We start from the raw sequence: 19,232 nt of genomic DNA on the forward strand, positions 1-19,232 counted from the left end.
AAGAACAGGGAAAGAAAAATGTAGGAGAAATAGATCCAACTTAGCTTTTTTTTTTTTTTTTTTTTTCTTTTGATTTCCAGTGATTTCCTTGATGTAAATCCAAACCTAACTTTTGATTCAAACAACTTGTGTCTATCATCCATTTAGGAAAAAAAAAATCAATCGTGGTAGAGCATCTTATTATAAGGGGTGTCCTTAATTTGGAGGAAAATCAGAGGTGAAGGTAAAAAATGGAGAGACAAAAAGGAGAACATCTTATTAGAGGATTAGAGTACAAGTATAATACAGTTTCCTTTATATACAACCCTAGGAATCTAGTTGGACCGTACATCCAACGTGCCGTAGGCCCTGTAACAAAATGTACAAGATGCGAACTACCCTATAATTATAAGGGGTGTCCTAAAATGTGTCGTAGGCCCTGTACAAGATGCAAACCATGGTCCCCCCAAAATGTGCCGTAGGCCCTGTAACAAAATGTACAAGATGTCGTAGGCCCTGTAACAAAATGTAACAAAATCTAGTTGGACCGCACATCCAACGTTCGGTTGGGAACTTGGTTGCGTTGAAGTTTGCGAACTAACCGAACACACAAGATGTACCCAAATAAATTGTTAAATTCAAAGTTCGGTTACCTACCATTTTATCCTAGGTAACCGAACATTACACTGTACGACCAAAACCTCTATTAACGAGCGAGTTCGGTAACCTGCGTGTTTGGAAAACGTAACCGAACTACACTTTCAGGTGTGTTCGGTTACATGTTCTTGACATATGGTAACCGAACTGGCCCAAATCTACATAAAAAATTTCATTTTTTTTGAAAGTTTGGAGCAATTCAACCAACATTATCTAAGTTTGAAGCCTACCTGGGTACCCAAATACCCTTCCTCCGGTTGTGGTTGGTAAAATCCATCGTTTTTCATGTTTTCCTTCTTCATCTTCTCTAACTTTACTCTCTCAATAATTCTACTTCTTTAAAAAAAAACCATCTGATTTTTTAATCTCACTAATTATCTTTAACTTAATCATCTCACTAATCATTACACTAACTATTATTAACACTAACTAATCATCACCCAAAATTAATCAGGAGGGTAATTTAGGTATTAATATAAATATCTAGATAAGGGGTGACCTAGATTTACTTCTAATGTCTTTACCCAAAATAAAACCATGGTCCCCAAAAAAATCATGGTCCCAAAAAAAATAAAACCATGGTCCCCAAAAAAACCATGGTCCCAGAAAAATCGTTCTTTTTTTAGGGTTGGCTACAACCTTTAGCCCAGGTCAAAATGAATTTAAGTCGACTCTTGAGTCCGTCCCTGTTGGAGTTGCTCCTGGCGAAGACAAAGTTGTGGGGCTAAACATGTTTGAGAAGTAATTTAGGAGATTAGTATAACTCGTTATTTCTTTTTTCTGGCCGAACATGTTTGAGTAACTTTAGAGATTACTACAACTCGTTATTTTCATTTTCAGATGGCAATCATTAAACGTAGACACCATTCCAGTATTCTTAACGAGTTTCACAAGTCACAGTGTTGTCTGTCTAAATGTGAATATCAGTTTTAAACTAAACAGAACTACTGTTAAGAGCGGATTACAGCACAAATACACTACGATTTACCTCAGTGGGTGATGTAATGCCGAATTAGAATGGTGAGTTGGAGAATGCAATACATACACATCTTTCTCTATAAACGAACCAGCTCCAATCACATAAATATTATTGTTTGTTTTATGAGTACATCCATGACCATGGTACATTACTACTTGTGCTTTGGCCTAGTATTTTTTAACAAATCTAGCAGGACTAAAAGGAGTAAGATCAACAATACTAGAGACACCATCAAGAACAAGTTCAGCCATAGTAGCACCAGTAGCAGGTCCATTCAATATACCCCAACAACTATGTCCAGTTGCAACATAACATCCTTTAACATTAGGCATTTCCCCAATTACTGGTTTATCATCATCAGTAAGTGGCAAATAAGATGCTTGTTCAGCTTTCACTTCAACTTCTCCTTCTTTCAAACGACTTGATACAGTTCCAGCAACCCTTTTTAGTACTTTAATAGACTCTGGATCTCCCATTATTTCTTCTGGATTTGTGAACACATAAATCACGAGGCCATCCAAGTGTTCACAAACAAGTGTTCACAAACAATATTCACATACGTCCTAATTCTATAATCGTACATCGTATACGTAATGGGATGATTATATCGATTCATCGACTCAAAGCCTTCGGGCTTGTCATTGTCTAGTCGAATATTATCATAAATAATGTTCGTAAGGAAATAAATCAGAAACAAGTATAAATATAAAGCATATGAAGTTTAACGCGAATGTAAGATGCAGAAATGTAAATGAGACAGATTTACGTGGTTCGGCACTAAGGCCTACGTCCACGGGGTTTGGTGTTTCACTATGTACTGAATGGTTACAAAGATAGTCGAATGACTTTAGAATATACATAGGTCTGCGGAAGTATGGATTACTTACTCTTCCTATTTCTCTCCTATATTCTCCTCTAATTGCTCTCCAAAATGGTCTGCCCCTTCTCTCTTATTGGAGAGGGGTATTTATAGGGAGAACGTGGGTCCCATCTCTGAAGTGCCGTTGTAATCTTATCTTCTTGTGCTTTGTGCCTATTACGCAGAGGTCTTCGGTATATGCCGCGGCCTGAGCTTGAACACGAAGGGTTATCCTCGCTTCTTCCACGAGCTGATCGACACGTGTATATCTCTTTGGTATTTAATGCGGGCAGATGGATGTCTGCTCGTGTCAGACAAGTGTCTCTTTGTCTGGTCACATCTGTGTCAGCCAAACTTCCTCTCGGCCGTTGATCTGGGATCTTCCTCGGGATTGGGTGCGTTAATACCCAAGGGGTATTATCTGGTGCTCCTCTGTGCCATCATACCTCTGTGGTCCTCTGTCCCTGACCGTCAGATCTGCTGACCGATGGCATCTTCTGATGAAATGCTGCTATCATGTTTTGATGTCTCGCTTCACATGCCTTCCACGTGTCTCTTTCTATACACGTGGAGGATGATGAGAAGGTGTACATACAATTTGCCCCTCTTCTTCTAACTTGGGAGTATTTTGCAATTTTGAAGAAGAATGGTAGTCCTACACGTTTCCCACTTTGCATTAACTTCTCCCGTAACTGCTCCTTGGTACGAGGAGCAGTTATTGTCTTCTCTAGCTTCATAAATAGGAAAGAGAATGTGAAAAAAACTTTTATCCTCTTCTTGTCAGTGTTCATTCTCTTCTTGTTTCTTGTTCTTGTTCTTTAGTCATTTACTATCACCGTCCTTGTGAGGAATATAGCATTCAATTTTCTGTTTCTTTCTTCTGCTTCTTTCGTTCTTGATTGTTGCTGCCCCTGTATCTGTCGATATCTCCGATCCTCCTTTCTTCTACTGCAGTTAGTGCTTGTCGTCCTCTTTTATACAGGTATGGGATTTTCTTATCAGTTGTTCACCATTGTTTTATCTGTATTTTTCGTTTGTCTCCTGCTGCTGTGTTCTTGGTTTTGTGATGAAGATCATACATGTCGAAGCATATATGCTTGCCCCTGTTCTTTGTTAAGCGTCTGTGAGTCTGTGTATGAGTATTATCCCTGGATGGAGTATTTTTAGTTTCTTAGGGTTTTTCATGTTTATCCGGATGAACCATCAATTATGGGTTTTTTGATCTTTAGTGATCTCCTCGTATTCTTCTCTAAACTGTTTTTGTGTTTCCTTGTAGATATGTCTGATCGTCCGCGGGCTCCTTACCAAACTCCGCCGTCTAGTCCGCCAAGATCCCCTCCGCGTAGAGATCCTGATAGATCTCCACTTGGGGAAGGTCCTCACAAGTCTTCGCAATCTGATCCTCGGGGTCATAGGGTTTCGTCTTCCTCCGGTGTGAAGATTATGCCTTCTAAAAAAGGGGATATGCCGAAGGGTCCTTCTGGGTCTAGGTATGCTGTTAACCGCCCCTTCTCGTCCTCGTGAAGATTCTAGGAGTACGCAGGCTCCTCCTCGTGATGACTCTAGGAGTACGCGGGCTCCTCCTCCTCGTAATGAAGTGGTGGATGCTCCGCCCCTTCGTTCAATGGCTCCTCCTTCAGTGCCTCCGCAAAATCTCTGCCGCCTCCTCCCGCGGTTTCTTTCAAAGGGAAGTACTCCAAGGGTACTATCGAGAGCTGATCCGTCTACAAATCTTCCTTCTAAAAGGAAAGCTTCGGAATTGGGTCCTACTTCTGATTCCGCAGACGAGAAGAAACTGTCCCCGTGATACGCAGCATTTCAGTGGTAAGAAGAAGGTCACTTTCAAGCATATTGATCTTGAGATGTTCAAGGAAAAACATGAACTCCAAGCTTTTGAGGTTCGCTTCTATGCTCCTGACGATGATATCACCTACGAGCTCCTTGCTAATTATCAGTTTGACGAGTTTCATCTGTTGACTACGGTTGGAGCCTTCGAGGCGGGTCTTATGTTGCCCTTATATAAGTCGGGTGACTCCTTTTATTATGACGTGTTGGCTATCGCGAAGGCTCTTCTACGAACACTCATAATCGTTCCGTGTCACAACTATCTGGGAATTATCTTCGTTCACTGAAGGAATGTTATCTGCGGAGCAAGGGAGAGACTATGATGACCTGCTATGTTCCAAATCCTGCTGAGAGAGAGTGGTACACTCCTCAGAACTTTAACAGTTCTTTTGGGGATTATGTCAACAGCAGAAACCGTAAGCCGTGGAGTGTTAGTCTTCGTAATATTGCTGCTCCCCGTGGTGAAATTCGTCTCTTGAGTGAGGTGAGTGATGCCAAGCTGAAGTATGTTCCTGGTACTGAGGGATCTGCTAAACGGAACTCTTTCCTGCTCGTGAAAGGATTAAGCGTGACCATGATTATGAATGGCATGCTACTGTTATTGAGGTAGTTGGTCCTTGGGCTTACGGATGGATTCCGGGTCCACGTGGTTGGCGTCCTTCTGAAATAGCAAGCCTCGTGAAACTCCTCCTGCTCGTTATGGAGATTTCTGTCCTTGGCGTCCTAATTTCGCGGGCATGAATTTTCCTTATGCTCTTGATGTCGTTGATGGAGATGAGGAGGAGGGTTCTGGTGCTATCCATCCATCAAAGAGTGCTGCTGCTGCCAAGGTATAGTTTCTTCTTTATTCTCATCTTTTTGCCCCTTTTTCCTTGCTTGAAATAATTTTCATTTTTGAAGTGAGGGAAAAAATGAGCCTTTGTGGGATGTATACTGGTTTGTAGGTGTCGAAGAAGAAGAAACTTGGACCCAAGCAATCTTCTACTGCGGTTATCAGTGAGGTTGAGGGTTATGAGGAGGTTACGAGTCCCGTAAACCAAGGGTATGGTGAGGATGAAGAAATGTCCAACGGAGAAGAGCGTACCGACACTTCTTACCCTGATGACGAAGGTGGTAATGAAGAAGAGGTTGCCGCGGGTGGTGATGGTGAGGCTGAAGTTGCCGCGGGTGGTGATCTTGAAGAAGAAGTTGCCGCGGGTGGTGATGGTGAGGCTGAGGGTAATGTTACCGTCTGTGGTACTGGTGGGAGTGGATCTCCCTGTTGGTGATGACATTGTTGGTGTGGGTACTTTGCCCGTAATTTCCCCAGAATTCTCTTTCGGTAGGATATATTCCGCGGGGGAATCCTTCGATGTGACTGCTGCCATGGGTCTTGCCGAGGACTTCTCATTGCTTTCCCCACATGATGATTGGGATGTGCTTGGGGACCTTGGAAAAGAATGTACCACTGATCAGCAAGCTGAGAACGCAGGTGGTGTGTGCTGAGGTGGTAATGTCGAGCTTGCGCGGGTGAGGAGATAACCGCCAAGGGGAAGTCTGCGGTTGAGTCTCCTTCCGAGGATTTTCCTTTCTCGCTAATGCCTGAAGGTGAAGATGCCATTTTGGCTTGGCTAAAGAAAAACCTGATGTTCGTCCCTAACCCTGCCCCCGTGGTCACTGGTGAGAAGAATTCCGACGCTTATACTCGTCGAATGATGCAACTGTCTTCTGAAGCCCGCGTTGCTGAGATGTGGGAGAAGGATCTTAGAGCTTCGGAAGCTAATTTAGTGGTTGACCCTCCCTCATCTGTTGCTGATATGATGGCCATAGCTGATGGGTACCAGTACGGTTTCCCCAGCAGCGTGTTTTAGAGGTAAATCCTTGTACTCTTTTTATGATATCCGCGCATTGTGTTCTTCGTGATATCTGATTCCTTTGGTATAATAATGTTTGTTGTTTGTGACGTAGATGATGAGGAGCGAACATTGTAACCATGTTCTATACCAGTTCTTTAAAGCAAAGTTCTAAAGTTGGAGGCCAAGCTTCGTCATAGGGAAGAGGAACTGTCTGCGGCTGAAGCGGAAATAAATGACTGAGGGGCCGTCTGAAAGAAAAAGAACAGCTGGGAATGCTGAGGAGAGTCTTCGTTCAGAGCTTGCTATAGTCCGCAATGAATTGGAGCAGACTCGTAGAAGTGTCTCGTCCTTCACAGGTTTGTATTTTACGGATTTTTCACTCCTTGTGATTCCCTATCTGTATTTTGGTGTTCTGTCTGAGTCTCCCCACCCTATCTTCAGTGGGTGGAGTCCCCGAGTTGATATGGCTTCGGAAAGAAAGGGAACGACAGAAATCCCGTATTGCAGAGTTGGTGGGTAAGTTGAAGAGTGAAGCCGCAAAGTGGAATGCTCGTGCTGATGAGCACAACGCCTTAACAGCTGAGTGGCGTGAAAAGCGAACACTGATGGTTGATATGCAAAATAAGTACAATCATGACCGTTGTTTGTTTAATGGTACGCTGCTATGGACGCGTGACAACCTGCGTGATGCTCGAGAACATGCTTCAGACTTAGAGGCTAGAGTGCGCTTTTTAGAAGGAGAGTTACAACAGGCTCGTTCTTTCTTAGGCCCTGGGGTTAGGGATAGTATGCTGCGTCTTTCCGAGGAAAGAGATAATGCTAGGGCCGAGGTTGGTGCACTTAGTAAAGCCCTAGCAGCGTCTCGAGCGGATGTTGCTCGCCAAGTGGAGTCTGAAAGAGATCTTGAGATGAATGTGTATCGACTTCATAAAAGGATGGGGGAGGTGAATGATGAAGTCAACCATCTTCGTCACTTGGATTCGATGAAGCAGGTAGATTTAGACGCCAGTCAATTTGCTCTTACGAACCTTCAAACGGATTATGAGAAACTATCCACCGAATATGACTTTCTTGATGAGGCTCGGGACGCAGTTGTCAATGAGTATGAGGAGGCTTCGGCTAATGTCGAAGGTATAACCTCGTTTTATCGAGTGTGATTCTGTTATTTCTTCGTTTTAACCCCTTGGTATTTTTTGTTTTCAGCACTCGAGGGACAGCTTCACGCAGCAAATGATGAGCTTAAAAAGACTCAATCTGCCTTAGTGCAGCAGGAAGGACAAACCAATCATTTCAAAGGGTTGGCCGCGTCTCGTGAGGAAGCAGCGGAGATTGCCTCCAAAGAGGCGGAACGCCTATCTGTATTGCTGTCTCAAGCCCAGCGGACCGCTGTTATCACTTATAAGGCTCGATGTCAGTTGGCTGAAGAGACAACAAAGTCCTGGATAAGATTGAACTTGGCCTTAAAGTCGAACATGGTCTTGTCAAGAACTATCCGCGCCGTCCCCTCCCGCGCCTTTGCCTGGTTCTTCTGGGCCTCTTCAGGTGGTAGCGTACCCTCATCTCGCAGAGACAACCCCGTTGATGGAGCTGTGTCGTCCAAGTAGATTTCTTTTATTAGTCATAGAAGTTGATCCTCGTTGATTATATAATTTCGGATCATTTTTGATTTGTTTCCTGTTTTCTTATTTGCCGAGTCTTGTAATCAACTCTTTATGAAATGGATCATCCTTTTGGCGTACCTGCGTTATCAATTCATCTTTTTATTTTAAAGTATTGTGAAGTGTTAAACTAGAAATAACTGGTTTTGTAAAAAGTTGAGAGTGTTTGAGTGCGACACCGAAGGTAAATACCTTCGTGATCGTCTTGAGACCTGTCACCCCGCTGGCGAATCCTGGGCCAGAGGATTCCCAAACGGTGGGGGCCGAGGCAGCGTTCTAGGATATGGAATGCTTAATTGAAAATATTTACATGCACCCATTCCGTCGACCCACTGCCTTAAAATTGGTTGGGTATCTCTTTCTGCTGGGTGCCTTCCCCCTGGTCTTACACTCATAGACACTGATAGGGGAGCCCTGAGAGATTGTAGATTAACTACTTTCCCCAATATTGTTAATAAATTTTGTTTACTTGAAGATTCCCAAAAAGCTTGTTTGATTGATAGGTTGAGGCCTGCTACTCCTCGTCCAGAGATAGAAACATGTAAAGCGGTTACGCTGCCTTCTTCTTCTGGTATTCCCACGCAGATGCAAAGCTGCGCTGCTCCTATGGGTAGTACGGTTTGAGCCATTTAGCATTCCAAGGGTGCCGGAGGACCTCGCCTTTCAGATTGCGAAGATAGTAGGAACCGTTTCCCGCAATGTCGTGTATTATAAAAGGTCCTCCCCACGTAGGTGCTAACTTTCCCCATTTCTTCTCTCGTTGATACTGCGGGATTGTTCTTAGCACATACTGCCCCTCTACAAAATTTCGAAGCTTTACCTTTTTGTTGTACTCCCTCGCTAGTCTCCGTTGATAATTTTCCATCTTCTGCAATGCTGCTTCCCTCCTTCCTTCCAGGTCGTCCAGTCTCTCTAACATCATGTCTGTTGTGAGTTTTTCTCCCATGCTTCGGTCTTTGTGGTTGGCATGAGGATCTCTGTTGGGATGACTGCTTCAGCTCCATAAGTGAGGAGAAACGGGGATTCCCCAGTGGCAGATCTTCGTGTTGTCCTGTATGCCCATAATACATTGTGTAGCTGTTCACACCATCGCCCCTTGTGTTCGTCTAATTGCTTTTTGAGTATAAGGGCGAGGGTCTTGTTGGTAGCTTCCGCTTGTCCGTTGCTTTGAGGGTATATGGGGGTGGACTTGTTTTTCCTTATTTTGAAAGTGTCGAAGAGCATGTCTATTTTTCCCCTGTAATTGTATACCATTATCAGACACGATTTCCTCCGGTATGCCGAACCTGCAAATAATGTTTTGGAATATGAAAGTAAACACGTCCACGTCTCTGATCCTAGCTAAGGCTTTGGCTTCCACCCATTTACTGAAGTAGTCCGTGGCTACTATCAAAAATCGTCTTTTCCCTGATCCTTCGATGAAAGGCCCCACGATATCTATGCCCCATTTTGCGAATGGTCACGGACTATCCACAGAATTCAACGTTGTTGCTGGTGCATGTATCTTTTTGGCAAAACGCTGACATTCTTCACATCGTCGGGACATTCTTGCGGCATCTTGTACCATTGTGGTCCAGTAATATCCTTGCATTTTTGCTTTGTCGGCTAATGATCTCATGCCGCTATGATTTCCTGCGTCACCATAATGGATGTCGTTTAGAATTTGATGCCCCTCTTTTCTGGATAAGCAGCGTAGTAACGGACCGAGGAAAGATTTCTTGTACAGGATTTCATCCCGAAGGTCATATCTTCCTACTTTAGAGAGTATTTTCCTATTTAGTTTGTGATCCGCGGGTAAGGTTCCATCCTTGAGGAATGCATGGATCATCATTCTCCAATCATTTTCGTTGCTGAAATCTTCGTCTTGATTTGCTCTTGAAAGGATATCTTCTTCGTCAAAATCGTCACGGATGTCTTCTCCCACCTGATCTTCGATATTTTCTTCCACTGTATCTTGATTTATAGCAAAGGAAAATTGTGTTGCAATCGAGGGTTCGTATACCCTTGTGATCTTGATAGTTTCAATACTCTTGTCCTTCAGCATGGATGATATATATTCTAGGGCATCCGCGTGCCTGAGATCCCTTCTGCATAAATGCCGGAATTTGATGTTCGGATTTTGTGATGCCAATGTTTGGACCAAGGCCATGTAAGCTGAGAGGGTGTCGTCGTACACATTGTATTCAAGCCCTATTTGCCGTATGACAAGCTGCGAATCACTTGTCAGTCTTACATCGGTTACCCCCATCTCTATTATTAAGCGGAGGGAATGTACGACTGCCTCGTATTCGACGATGTTGTTAGTATGCTCTTTGAATTCTAACCTGAGTGCCTGTACGATCCTTTCTCCAGTTGGGGTGGTGATGACAATGCCTATTCCTGCCCCTTCCTTATTGTTGGAACCATCGACGAAGACTTCCCATTGTCTTTGACTCGCGGGTTCGAGGACATCAATTGGATCCTTTCTTTCTTCATCGGCTTCTGGTATTCCCTTAATCTCTTCGTCGTTGTCCAGGGGGAGGTCTGCTAAGAAATCCGCCAAAACTTGGGATTTTTGGGAATGTTGAATTTCATGAATGATGTTGAATTGGTCCAGGTGGGTGTTCCACTTGGCTATTCTGCCTACTTTTCCCGCGCTTTTGAGGACTGCTTCCAGTGGTGCTTTGCATGGGACGCGGATGAAGTGAGTTAGGAAATAGGTTCTCAGCTTTTGAGTAGCCCACACCAATGCCAGGATAAGTTGTTTGATCTTCGTGTAGTTCCTTTCCGCAGAATTGAGGGTCTTACTGACATAATAGATAGGCTGTTCTATCTTCGTATTGGCTTTGACCAACACTGCGCTAACTGCGTCTTCTGTCGCTGCTATGTACAATGCCAAAACCTCATCAGGATCAATCTTCTGCAGGATTGGAATTGAAGCCATGTGTTCTTTGATTTTTTGGAAGGCTTCTTCGCATTCTGCGGTCCATTCAAACTTACTCCCTTTTTTGAGAATATTGAAAAAATGTTTGCATTTGTCCGAAGATCGGGCAATAAATCTGCCCAAGGCTGTTATGGACCCATTGAGCTTCTGCACTTCTTTTAAATTCTTCGGAGATGGCATTTCTACTATCGCCTGAATCTTCGCTGGGTCTACCTCAATGCCCCTTTTTGTTACCAGATATCCGAGGAATTTCCCTGAGGTGACACCGAAAGTGCATTTTTCTGGATTTACTTTCATGTGATGTTTCCTCATTGCTTCGAAGATATCTCTCAGATCCTGGTGGTGATCTTTGCGCAGCTTACTTTTGACGAGCATGTCATCAACGTAGACTTCTAAGGTACTACCAATTCATGGCCTGAAGATAGCATCGACCATTCTTTGGTACGTTGCCCCTGCGTTTCGAAGTCCAAAGGGCATTCTAGTGTAGCAATAAAGGCCATGTGGGGTGTAGAATGCTGTGTGTAGTTGATCTTCTTCTGTCAGGGACACTTGGTTGTAACCAGAATATCCATCCATGAATGACAGCTCTTCGTATCCTTCCACTGCTTCAACCAGCTGATCTATGCTTGGCAGGGGATAGCTATCCTTTGGACATGCCTTGTTGAGGTTAGTAAAGTCGATGCATATCCTAACCCCTCCATTTTTCTTAGGAACGACGACCATGTTGGAGATCCATGTAGGGCACTTGACTTCCTTGATGAACCCTGCTTCTAGTAGTTTCCGAAGTTCTTTTTCCACTGCCTTATGATACTCCGGTGCAACTTTTCTTATTTTCTGCCTGAAAGGTGGCGTGCCTGGTTTGATGTGCAACTCGTGTTGGATTATTTTCGGATCAATCCCCGAAATATCTCCTAGCTTCCAGGCGAATACATCCGCGTATTCTTTAAGTAATTTGGTTAAGGAATCTTCTCTTCTTTCGTCCATTATGGTCCCTACTTTGATCATCTTCGGGTTTTCTTCCGTTCCTATGTTGATTTCTTTTACGGGATCTACTGGTGTGAACACCGGCTTCGGATCCTCGAGGACTGGGACGTTCTTTGATTGCTATTTGGTATGTTTCTGTCCTTCGTTGGCTGCTGAAGTACATGTCTCTGTGTTTAGGACATTATCATCTTTTGTCAAACCCCTCACTGTGGTTTCCTTGAGGAACAGGTCTATGTCCTTTTCTTTCGCAGCTTCTTTATTTTTAATTCTTCGGGTTTTTCGCTGCTCTTCTTGTTCGCTGTTGATACGATCCTGAGTGGTTTGGCACTCTTTTGCAGAGACCCGATCTCCCTTGATTTCAATCACTCCTTCAGGTGTAGGGAATCTGAGATATTGGTAGTAAGTTGCTGCCACTCCTTTGAGTTCATGTAACCACTTTCGTCCAATAATGGCGTTATAGGGGGATGGGGCGTCAACCACGCTGAATCGTGTTTCTACTTTCATGGGTCCGGCGTTAACCTGCAACATGATGTCTCCCAATGGCTTTGTGGGTGCTCCATTGAATCCGTAGATGGTGTAATAAGAGGTCATTAGCTGTTCATCATGGAGCTTCATCCGTTTGAATGCATCGTAGAATAGAACGTTCACTGATCTTCCCCCGTCTATGAGGATCTTTTTGAGGTTACATCCAACCACTGGTAGTGTTAGGACCAAGGGATCGTTGTGATCTTCCATATCTTCTTCGATATCTTCAGCATCGAAGATAATAGGTGCGTCCATCCACTCTTCTTGTTCGTCCACCTCTACACCATCAATCTTATATAATTCGCAGTGGTCTTCGAACTGCTTCCGTAGCCTCTTTTCTATCTGCGCTGTAAGGGAGGGCCCCGCGGCTTCGGAACACGAGATGGTGTTGATTGTGCGGTTTCCCTCTGGAAGTTGGACTGGCTTGGTCCATTTGGATCTATCCTCGGCGACTTCCTTTCGTATGTAATGTCTGAGTTCGCCAACATCAATCAGTTTTTGGATCATTATTTTGAGGTTTTTGCATTTCTCGGTATGGTGTCCATTGAAGCAGTGATATTCACAGTAATCTTTAGACTTCTCGGTTCTTGGGGGCTGTTTTACCTTAGACCACGGCCACTCCAAATTTTCCCTTCCTTTGATCTCTCGCAAGATCCGAGCATAGCTAGCATTGAGCTTCGTGTAAACTTGATCTTCGAATTTTCGATCGTCTTTTCGTCGTTCATCTCTTCGTTCCTTCCTATTTTCGTGAGGACGTTCCACTGAGCTATTTCTTTTGGCCCCATTGGTTTGTTCTGCGGAATTGGTACGGTGAGACCTCTGCGTGTGTGTCCTCGGGTTCTCACGCTGGATTTCTTCAAGACGAGCGTACTTTTCAATAATTATTCGAAGATCTCCTTCTGTCTTAGGCACGCTTCCATGAATCTCAACAAATAGTGGACTCATTCGGTCTAATCCCCACTTGTAGCAGTTGATACTTACTACTGGGTCCACACTCCCTATGGCTTGGCAGATCTTGTGCCATCTGTTAGTGTATTCCCTCGTGTTTTCCTTGTAGCCAATTTCCAGAGAAAAAAGCTTATCCATTCCAGTGTTGACAGCTTTGTTGTACATGTATGTCCTCAGAAATCGTAGGAGTTGATGGAATCAGGTGGTAGGTTGTCAAACCAAGACAAAGCCGATCCCTTCAGACTTGATGGGAAATATCTACAGAGGACGACGTCGTTCTGACTCCATCAGGCTAAGATACAGTTATAATACCAGATATGTGCCGCGGGATCATTGGATCCGTCGTAGCATTCAAAAGTTGGGACATGGCACTTTAACGGAATGGGGGTATTTGCCAGGCGATGAGTTAGGGGCGTGGAGTTAGCTTCTTTCATCACCTCTTCAAGCCTTCCTCCGCCTTGTCTGGCTTTTAACTGTTTGATCTCAGCCATCATATCATCACGCAGCTCCTCCATTGCGCGGTAATATCCCATGTTCTCATGCTCAGTTGAGCGTTTCTTTCTTCGATCTTCGCTGTCATAATAGTCTAACTCTTCGGTGGCATATTCCGGATCTGATGCGCTGCTTCCCCTGGCGTCAATTTATAGGATGACTCTTAGGTCTCGATTGGCCTCTGGCGCTTTAGAATTTGCTTCGTCCAGTTGTTGTCTAGTCTTCGTGCTTTGGGCAATCTTATCTTTCAAGTCTTGGTTCTCCCTGGCCAGAAGAGCTACGGCATCTGCGTAGACCTGTTGGCTCTTTTTCAATTCTTCGAGCTCTACCATCAGTCGGTGGGATTGGTTTGATCACTGATTGGGAGTTCCGGCTGGTACCCCTACGGCCACAGTTCCCCCTTCGTCTACAGTGTGTATTAAGGGTGGCCGAGGATCAGCTTCAATCGTTGATATCTCCAAGTTTGGTCCCCTAGGTTGAGTTTCCTCCCGTGGTCCTAAAAGCACTGGTATGGTTTGATTCTGACCGTTGGTTGACGGCATTCCGAAGATTGGTGGATGTGCGGGCTGATGCGTCATGGATTCTGCTACCCCTTCTTTTTGTTGATGGATTTGGCTTGGGACCCAAGTCTTGTTAGATTCTGTAGTCTGGGGGCCCGCAACAGTCTTCGTGGCTGCTGCTTTGAGGGCCGCGGCTGCTATGGAGTTAGTGTTCATAGGTGAAGTGATTTCCGCAGCATCCTGCCTCTGAGCAGTTGTTTTAGCTTTGTCTCCTTTCTGCTTGCTTCGGGTCATGACCGAAGTAACCCTCGGTGTCTCCTTTGATGAGGCTTTTGTTTTTCCTGCCTCTAATATCTTCTCCATGTTTAATCCTTTCCTGCATAGGGAAATACATAAGGAGAACCAAAGATATCCACGAGGATAGGGTTAGCGCCATTCGTACCCGCAAGACTATTGGAATAAGAGGAAATGAGTTGCCCAAGGGCCCTTAATAGAAGAGAAATGCACAGATTTCATGGGCCTAGTTTTTGAAATACAAATCTTTTAATAAACGATCATGAATCTTGTTTTCAGACTACTTTTGAAAAAGAACTCTTGAAAAGGCAGATCTGTCACGAGGACTCACGAATCTGGATTATTAAGTCTTAGTTGGAGAAAACACCTCACGTGCAAATCAGTGATAGATAGCCGCGGGTTTGTCTGATTTGAAATGGTGTTTGTGAAAATGAAGAACATGAACCCAAAAAATAAAAAAGGTTTTGAAGGCACGCTGAACCCAGAAAAGGGCACAACCATAGCGCGCGTTTTAAGGTGAAATCACAGGATAAGATAAATCTTTTACCGGGGCAGAGTCCCTGTTTCTAGCGCCAAATTGTAAACACATAAATCACGAGGCCATCCAAGTGTTCACAAACAAGTGTTCACAAACAATATTCACATACGTCCTAATTCTAGAATCGTACATCGTATACGTAATGGGATGATTATATCGATTCATCGACTCAAAGCCTTCGGGCTTGTCATTGTCTAGTCGAATATTATCATAAATAATGATCGTGCAAGGAAATAAATCATGAAACAAGTATAAATATAAAGCATATGAAGTTTAATACAGAATGTAAGATGCAGAAATGTAAATGAGACAGATTTACGTGGTTCGGCACTAAGGCCTACGTCCACGGGGTTTGGTGTTTCACTATGTACTGAATGGTTATAAAGACAGTCGAATGACTTTAGAATATACATGGGTCTGCGGGAGTAAATGGATTACTTACTCTTCCTATTTCTCTCTCCTATATTCTCCTCTAATTGCTCTCCAAAATGGTCTGCCCCTTCTCTCTTATTGGAGAGGGGTATTTATAGGGAGAGAACGTGGGTCCCATCTCTGAAGTGCCGTTGTAATCTTATCTTCTTGTGCTTTGTGCCTATTACGCAGAGGTCTTCGGTATATGCCGCGGCCTGAGCTTGAACACGAAGGGTTATCCTCGCTTCTTCCACGAGCTGATCGACACATGTATATCTCTTTGGTATTTAATGCGGGCAGATGGATGTCTGCTCGTGTCAGACAAGTGTCTCTTTGTCTGGTCACATCTGTGTCGGCCAAACTTCCTCTCGGCCGTTGATCTGGGATTTTCCTCGGGATTGGGTGCGTTAATACCCAAGGGGTATTATCTGGTGCTCCTCTGTGCCATCATATCTCTGTGGTCCTCTGTCCCTGACCGTCAGATCTGCTGACCGATGGCATCTTCTGATGAAATGTCTGCTATCATGTTTCGATGTCTCGCTTCACATGCCTTCCACGCGTCTCTTTCTATACAGGATTATGACCATGGAGAATGATGAGAAGTGTACATACAGGATTATCTGGTACTTCACCCTTTGCTGACATTCCACATACATATACTTCCCCTGTAGGTCTAGGATAAACCTCAGGATCCATTGGTACACCTCCATTTGCAGCTTTGTAAGTGAGAAACAAGGCATGAGGAGTAATTGCAGTTGGATCTTTGGGTATCAAAACTATATTATGAGCCTTAAGAGCAGAGACATTGAATAGAGATGAAATCATTGAAAAACGAGATGACCATGGACCTAAAGCTAAAACCACCGAATCCGTTTCAATAACTCCTTTATCTTTAAGCACAACAGATTTGACTCGTCCTTGATCAATTTCAACTCGTTCCAACTCACCGATCACAACTTCCAAATCATGGTTAGCTACAGCAAATGAAAGTAAAGTTCGAGTGAAAAACTGCGGATGAACCTGTGCAGTGGTTTCGACTGTTCCAATGGTATTAGGGTTTCGAGCTGGACCATCAACCCAATTCGGAAGAATCTTCGATTTAGAACCTGATGATGTTTGATCTTGTTCTGTAATGGAGAGGCTGCGCGTATCAAGAGGACGATACCCGTAAGATTCAGAACCATTGAGTTCAAGGGAGAGTGTTCGATGGAGATTGAAGCTTGTACGAGCTAATTTAGAAATGGCTCTACCATCACACCGATCTAGGGCAAGAAATCCACCGGCTTTACCTGATGCTGCACAAGCTATGGATGATTTCTCAATTAAGGTTACTTTAGCACCTTTTTTGGCCAGGAAGAAAGCTGTACAGACTCCAATTACTCCTCCACCGCAAACGATAACTCTTTTTTTCTCCTCTTCTGCTCCTTCCATTGTGGCTGATAATGATGATGATGATCGGACTGAGATTCTGGTGGAGGGTTTTCTGGAGGGTGCAGAGAGAGATGGGAAGAAAGAAATTGAAATTGAAGATGATGATGAGAGTAATTTCATTACTGAATTAATTTATAAATGGTTCTGACTTCTGAGAATTTCTAGAAATGCCATGTGTTTTCTGTAGTTTGCCTATTCATCCAAGGGAGTGGAGTAATTCATGGGGCTGATATTCAACATCTTTGATAAAACCTGAGGGGACATTGTTTGACTGTCGGTTATCAAGAACCGACAATATTTCTTTGAAATAACGACGGCCTCTATATTTGCAGCCCAGCCCAAAATATTACTTGAAATCTGGTCTCTTTCCGGTTCTCTCCGAGTTGTTCTGGCACTTGCAGTGTCTATCGCTGAATCTTGGGGGGGGGGGGGGGGGGGGGGGGGGGGGGGGAAATTAGAGATTTATCTTTGTATTAACGTGAGAGAAGAAGAACAAACAGGTATGTTAATCTTCCTTTGCCTTGTTGCTGTCTTTCAATTTTACCTAAGAAGAACCAATTTGCCTAAATTGCACTCTACCGTGAAAACTTTACATGAATCTAGGGTTCAGATATAATTTAGTTTAGAGTGTTTTGATTAATAAGAATGAAATGCAGTCCAGAACTTTTTGGATGGGATACTTACTGTGAAGGATCTCTATGACCTCAAGTAGCGTATTGGTGGCAATGCAACTTGGGTGTTGTTGCTCTCTGCTTTCTGTTGTGGTTTAGAGTGTTAGTTTTCCAGGAGGTGTTTGACACAACTTTCCAACTTTTAAGCTCTTAAAGATTGGATGATTTAATTTTATTGGCATTTGAACTGCGCATAGTGTGTTGATCGTGGTATATTGTTTGATGGTGTGACGTTTTGTTACTTATTATGTATTTACTGTGGGTATGCCGTATTTGGCAAAGTTTGCTGGCTAACTGCGGTTTCAGCAGGTTCATTCTGGAACCTATGAGATTGTTCGTGTACCTGTAAAACATGAAGATAGTGCAAACTGGCAGGGGCTGAAGCACAGGTTCCCCCCCTCCTATAAACCCTCACCTCGTTAGTGTTATACCCTTAGCCAAATCCAAAGCTATCCGTTTAGTCTTCTTGTTAGCAGAGTCCTAAGAAGAAAAACAGGGAAAGAATTGTAGGAGAGAGTCACTTAACTAGTTAGCTGAAATTGTAACCAATCATTGTTCACAATTTCAGTAAAATCTAGTATTACTTACAGTCAAGCCAACTCAGTTTCCGATTTGTTTTTGAAGTTTGAATGGCTAGGTTCTAAATATGTGTGACATGTACCGCATAGAGATTAGAGACAAATTAAAACGAGTAACCACTTCATAAGAACTATGAACTTACAGTGGAAGAAGCGGCAGTATCAGGCTCGCAAGATCTTAGTGCAAAACCATACTCGGCCCACAGATGATCCATTCTATCTCATAATCTGACTTCTCCTTTGGCTGGCACTTCTCAACATCATAACCAAACTTGTATATATTCACTGGCTTGGCGACACTAGGAGCAACTTCAGCGATCTCACTCTTATGAATTACTTCCTCTTTCTCCCAAATAGTATTTAGAAAGATCTTGAAAAGGGGATCAGGGTCAATCTTTGGACCTTGTACACGCTTACCTCCCAACTCTCCATCTTCCTTTTCCACGCCATCAGTATCATCGCTGAGTAAATAAAACTCTGCCTCAGTACAAACTGGAGGAGTTTGATAAGCACTAGCCTTCTACTTCGATGAGCATGATTCTCTGTGTCAATTAGATGTAGAGATATTCACCAAAGATTGAATTCTTGTTGTAGGCGCGCAAGCATTTAAGAATTCTTTGCGGACTCATATAATACTGCCAATTCCAGGAATCAATGTTTCTAACAATTTATGTCGGAGGCGGAGTCTATTGAGCACATTGTTGTAACGTTGTTTTACATTGTTTTGCTCAAGGAATATAGTCTAGTTCAAGAAGAAGTGGTGTTTCCTTCTCGCATTGACTTGGGTGCCGCAAAAACATTTTTTTTAGCCCCCCCTCTTTTGAAATCCTGGTTCCGCCAAACTGGAGTTCCGCTTATTCATAGAAGGATTGTGACCATTTAGTAGGGCGCTTGTTGGTACTGGATATCAACAAGTACTCTCTGCAAGTTGAGCTATGGAAGAGCAAAACAGACCAATTTAGACTAGAATACCCCAGTGATGCCATTTCAAAGATTTAGATACTTTGTACTAACTAGCTATTATTTACCTGGCTGATGATTAACACATTAACAAAGATAAAGCATGGCTCATGCAGTAATCTAATTTCTATTTGTTTCTCTGAAATTTTTTTTTCTTTTTTTTTG

At 43.4% G+C, this 19,232-nt stretch overlaps 1 protein-coding gene across 1 annotated transcript; it reads right to left on the reverse strand.

Moving 5' to 3' along the window:
* Positions 1-1,782: 1,782 nt before the first annotated feature.
* On the reverse strand, positions 1,783-17,265 carry LOC113346830 (putative oxidoreductase TDA3). Its single transcript, XM_026590363.1, has 2 exons — positions 16,045-17,265; positions 1,783-2,105 (listed from the first exon to the last, which is right to left on the reverse strand). The coding sequence occupies exons 1-2, from the start codon at positions 16,976-16,978 to the stop codon at positions 1,783-1,785; spliced, it is 1,257 nt and encodes a 418-aa protein (XP_026446148.1). The 5' UTR covers positions 16,979-17,265.
* Between the last annotated feature and the right edge of the window lie 1,967 nt (positions 17,266-19,232).

Source organism: Papaver somniferum, chromosome 1 (assembly GCF_003573695.1).
Source record: "Papaver somniferum cultivar HN1 chromosome 1, ASM357369v1, whole genome shotgun sequence".
NCBI classification, from domain to species: Eukaryota; Viridiplantae; Streptophyta; class Magnoliopsida; order Ranunculales; family Papaveraceae; genus Papaver; species Papaver somniferum.

Excerpts from the sequence above, each read along its gene's own strand:
- LOC113346830 (XM_026590363.1), bottom strand. The coding sequence starts at position 16,978 with ATGAAATTACTCTCATCATCATCTTCAATTTCAATTTCTTTCTTCCCA. Across the intron at positions 2,106-16,044 it reads AAAGGGTGAAGTACCAGATA|ATCCAGAAGAAATAATGGGA; the intron begins ATCCTGTATGTA and ends ATGTGTTCACAA.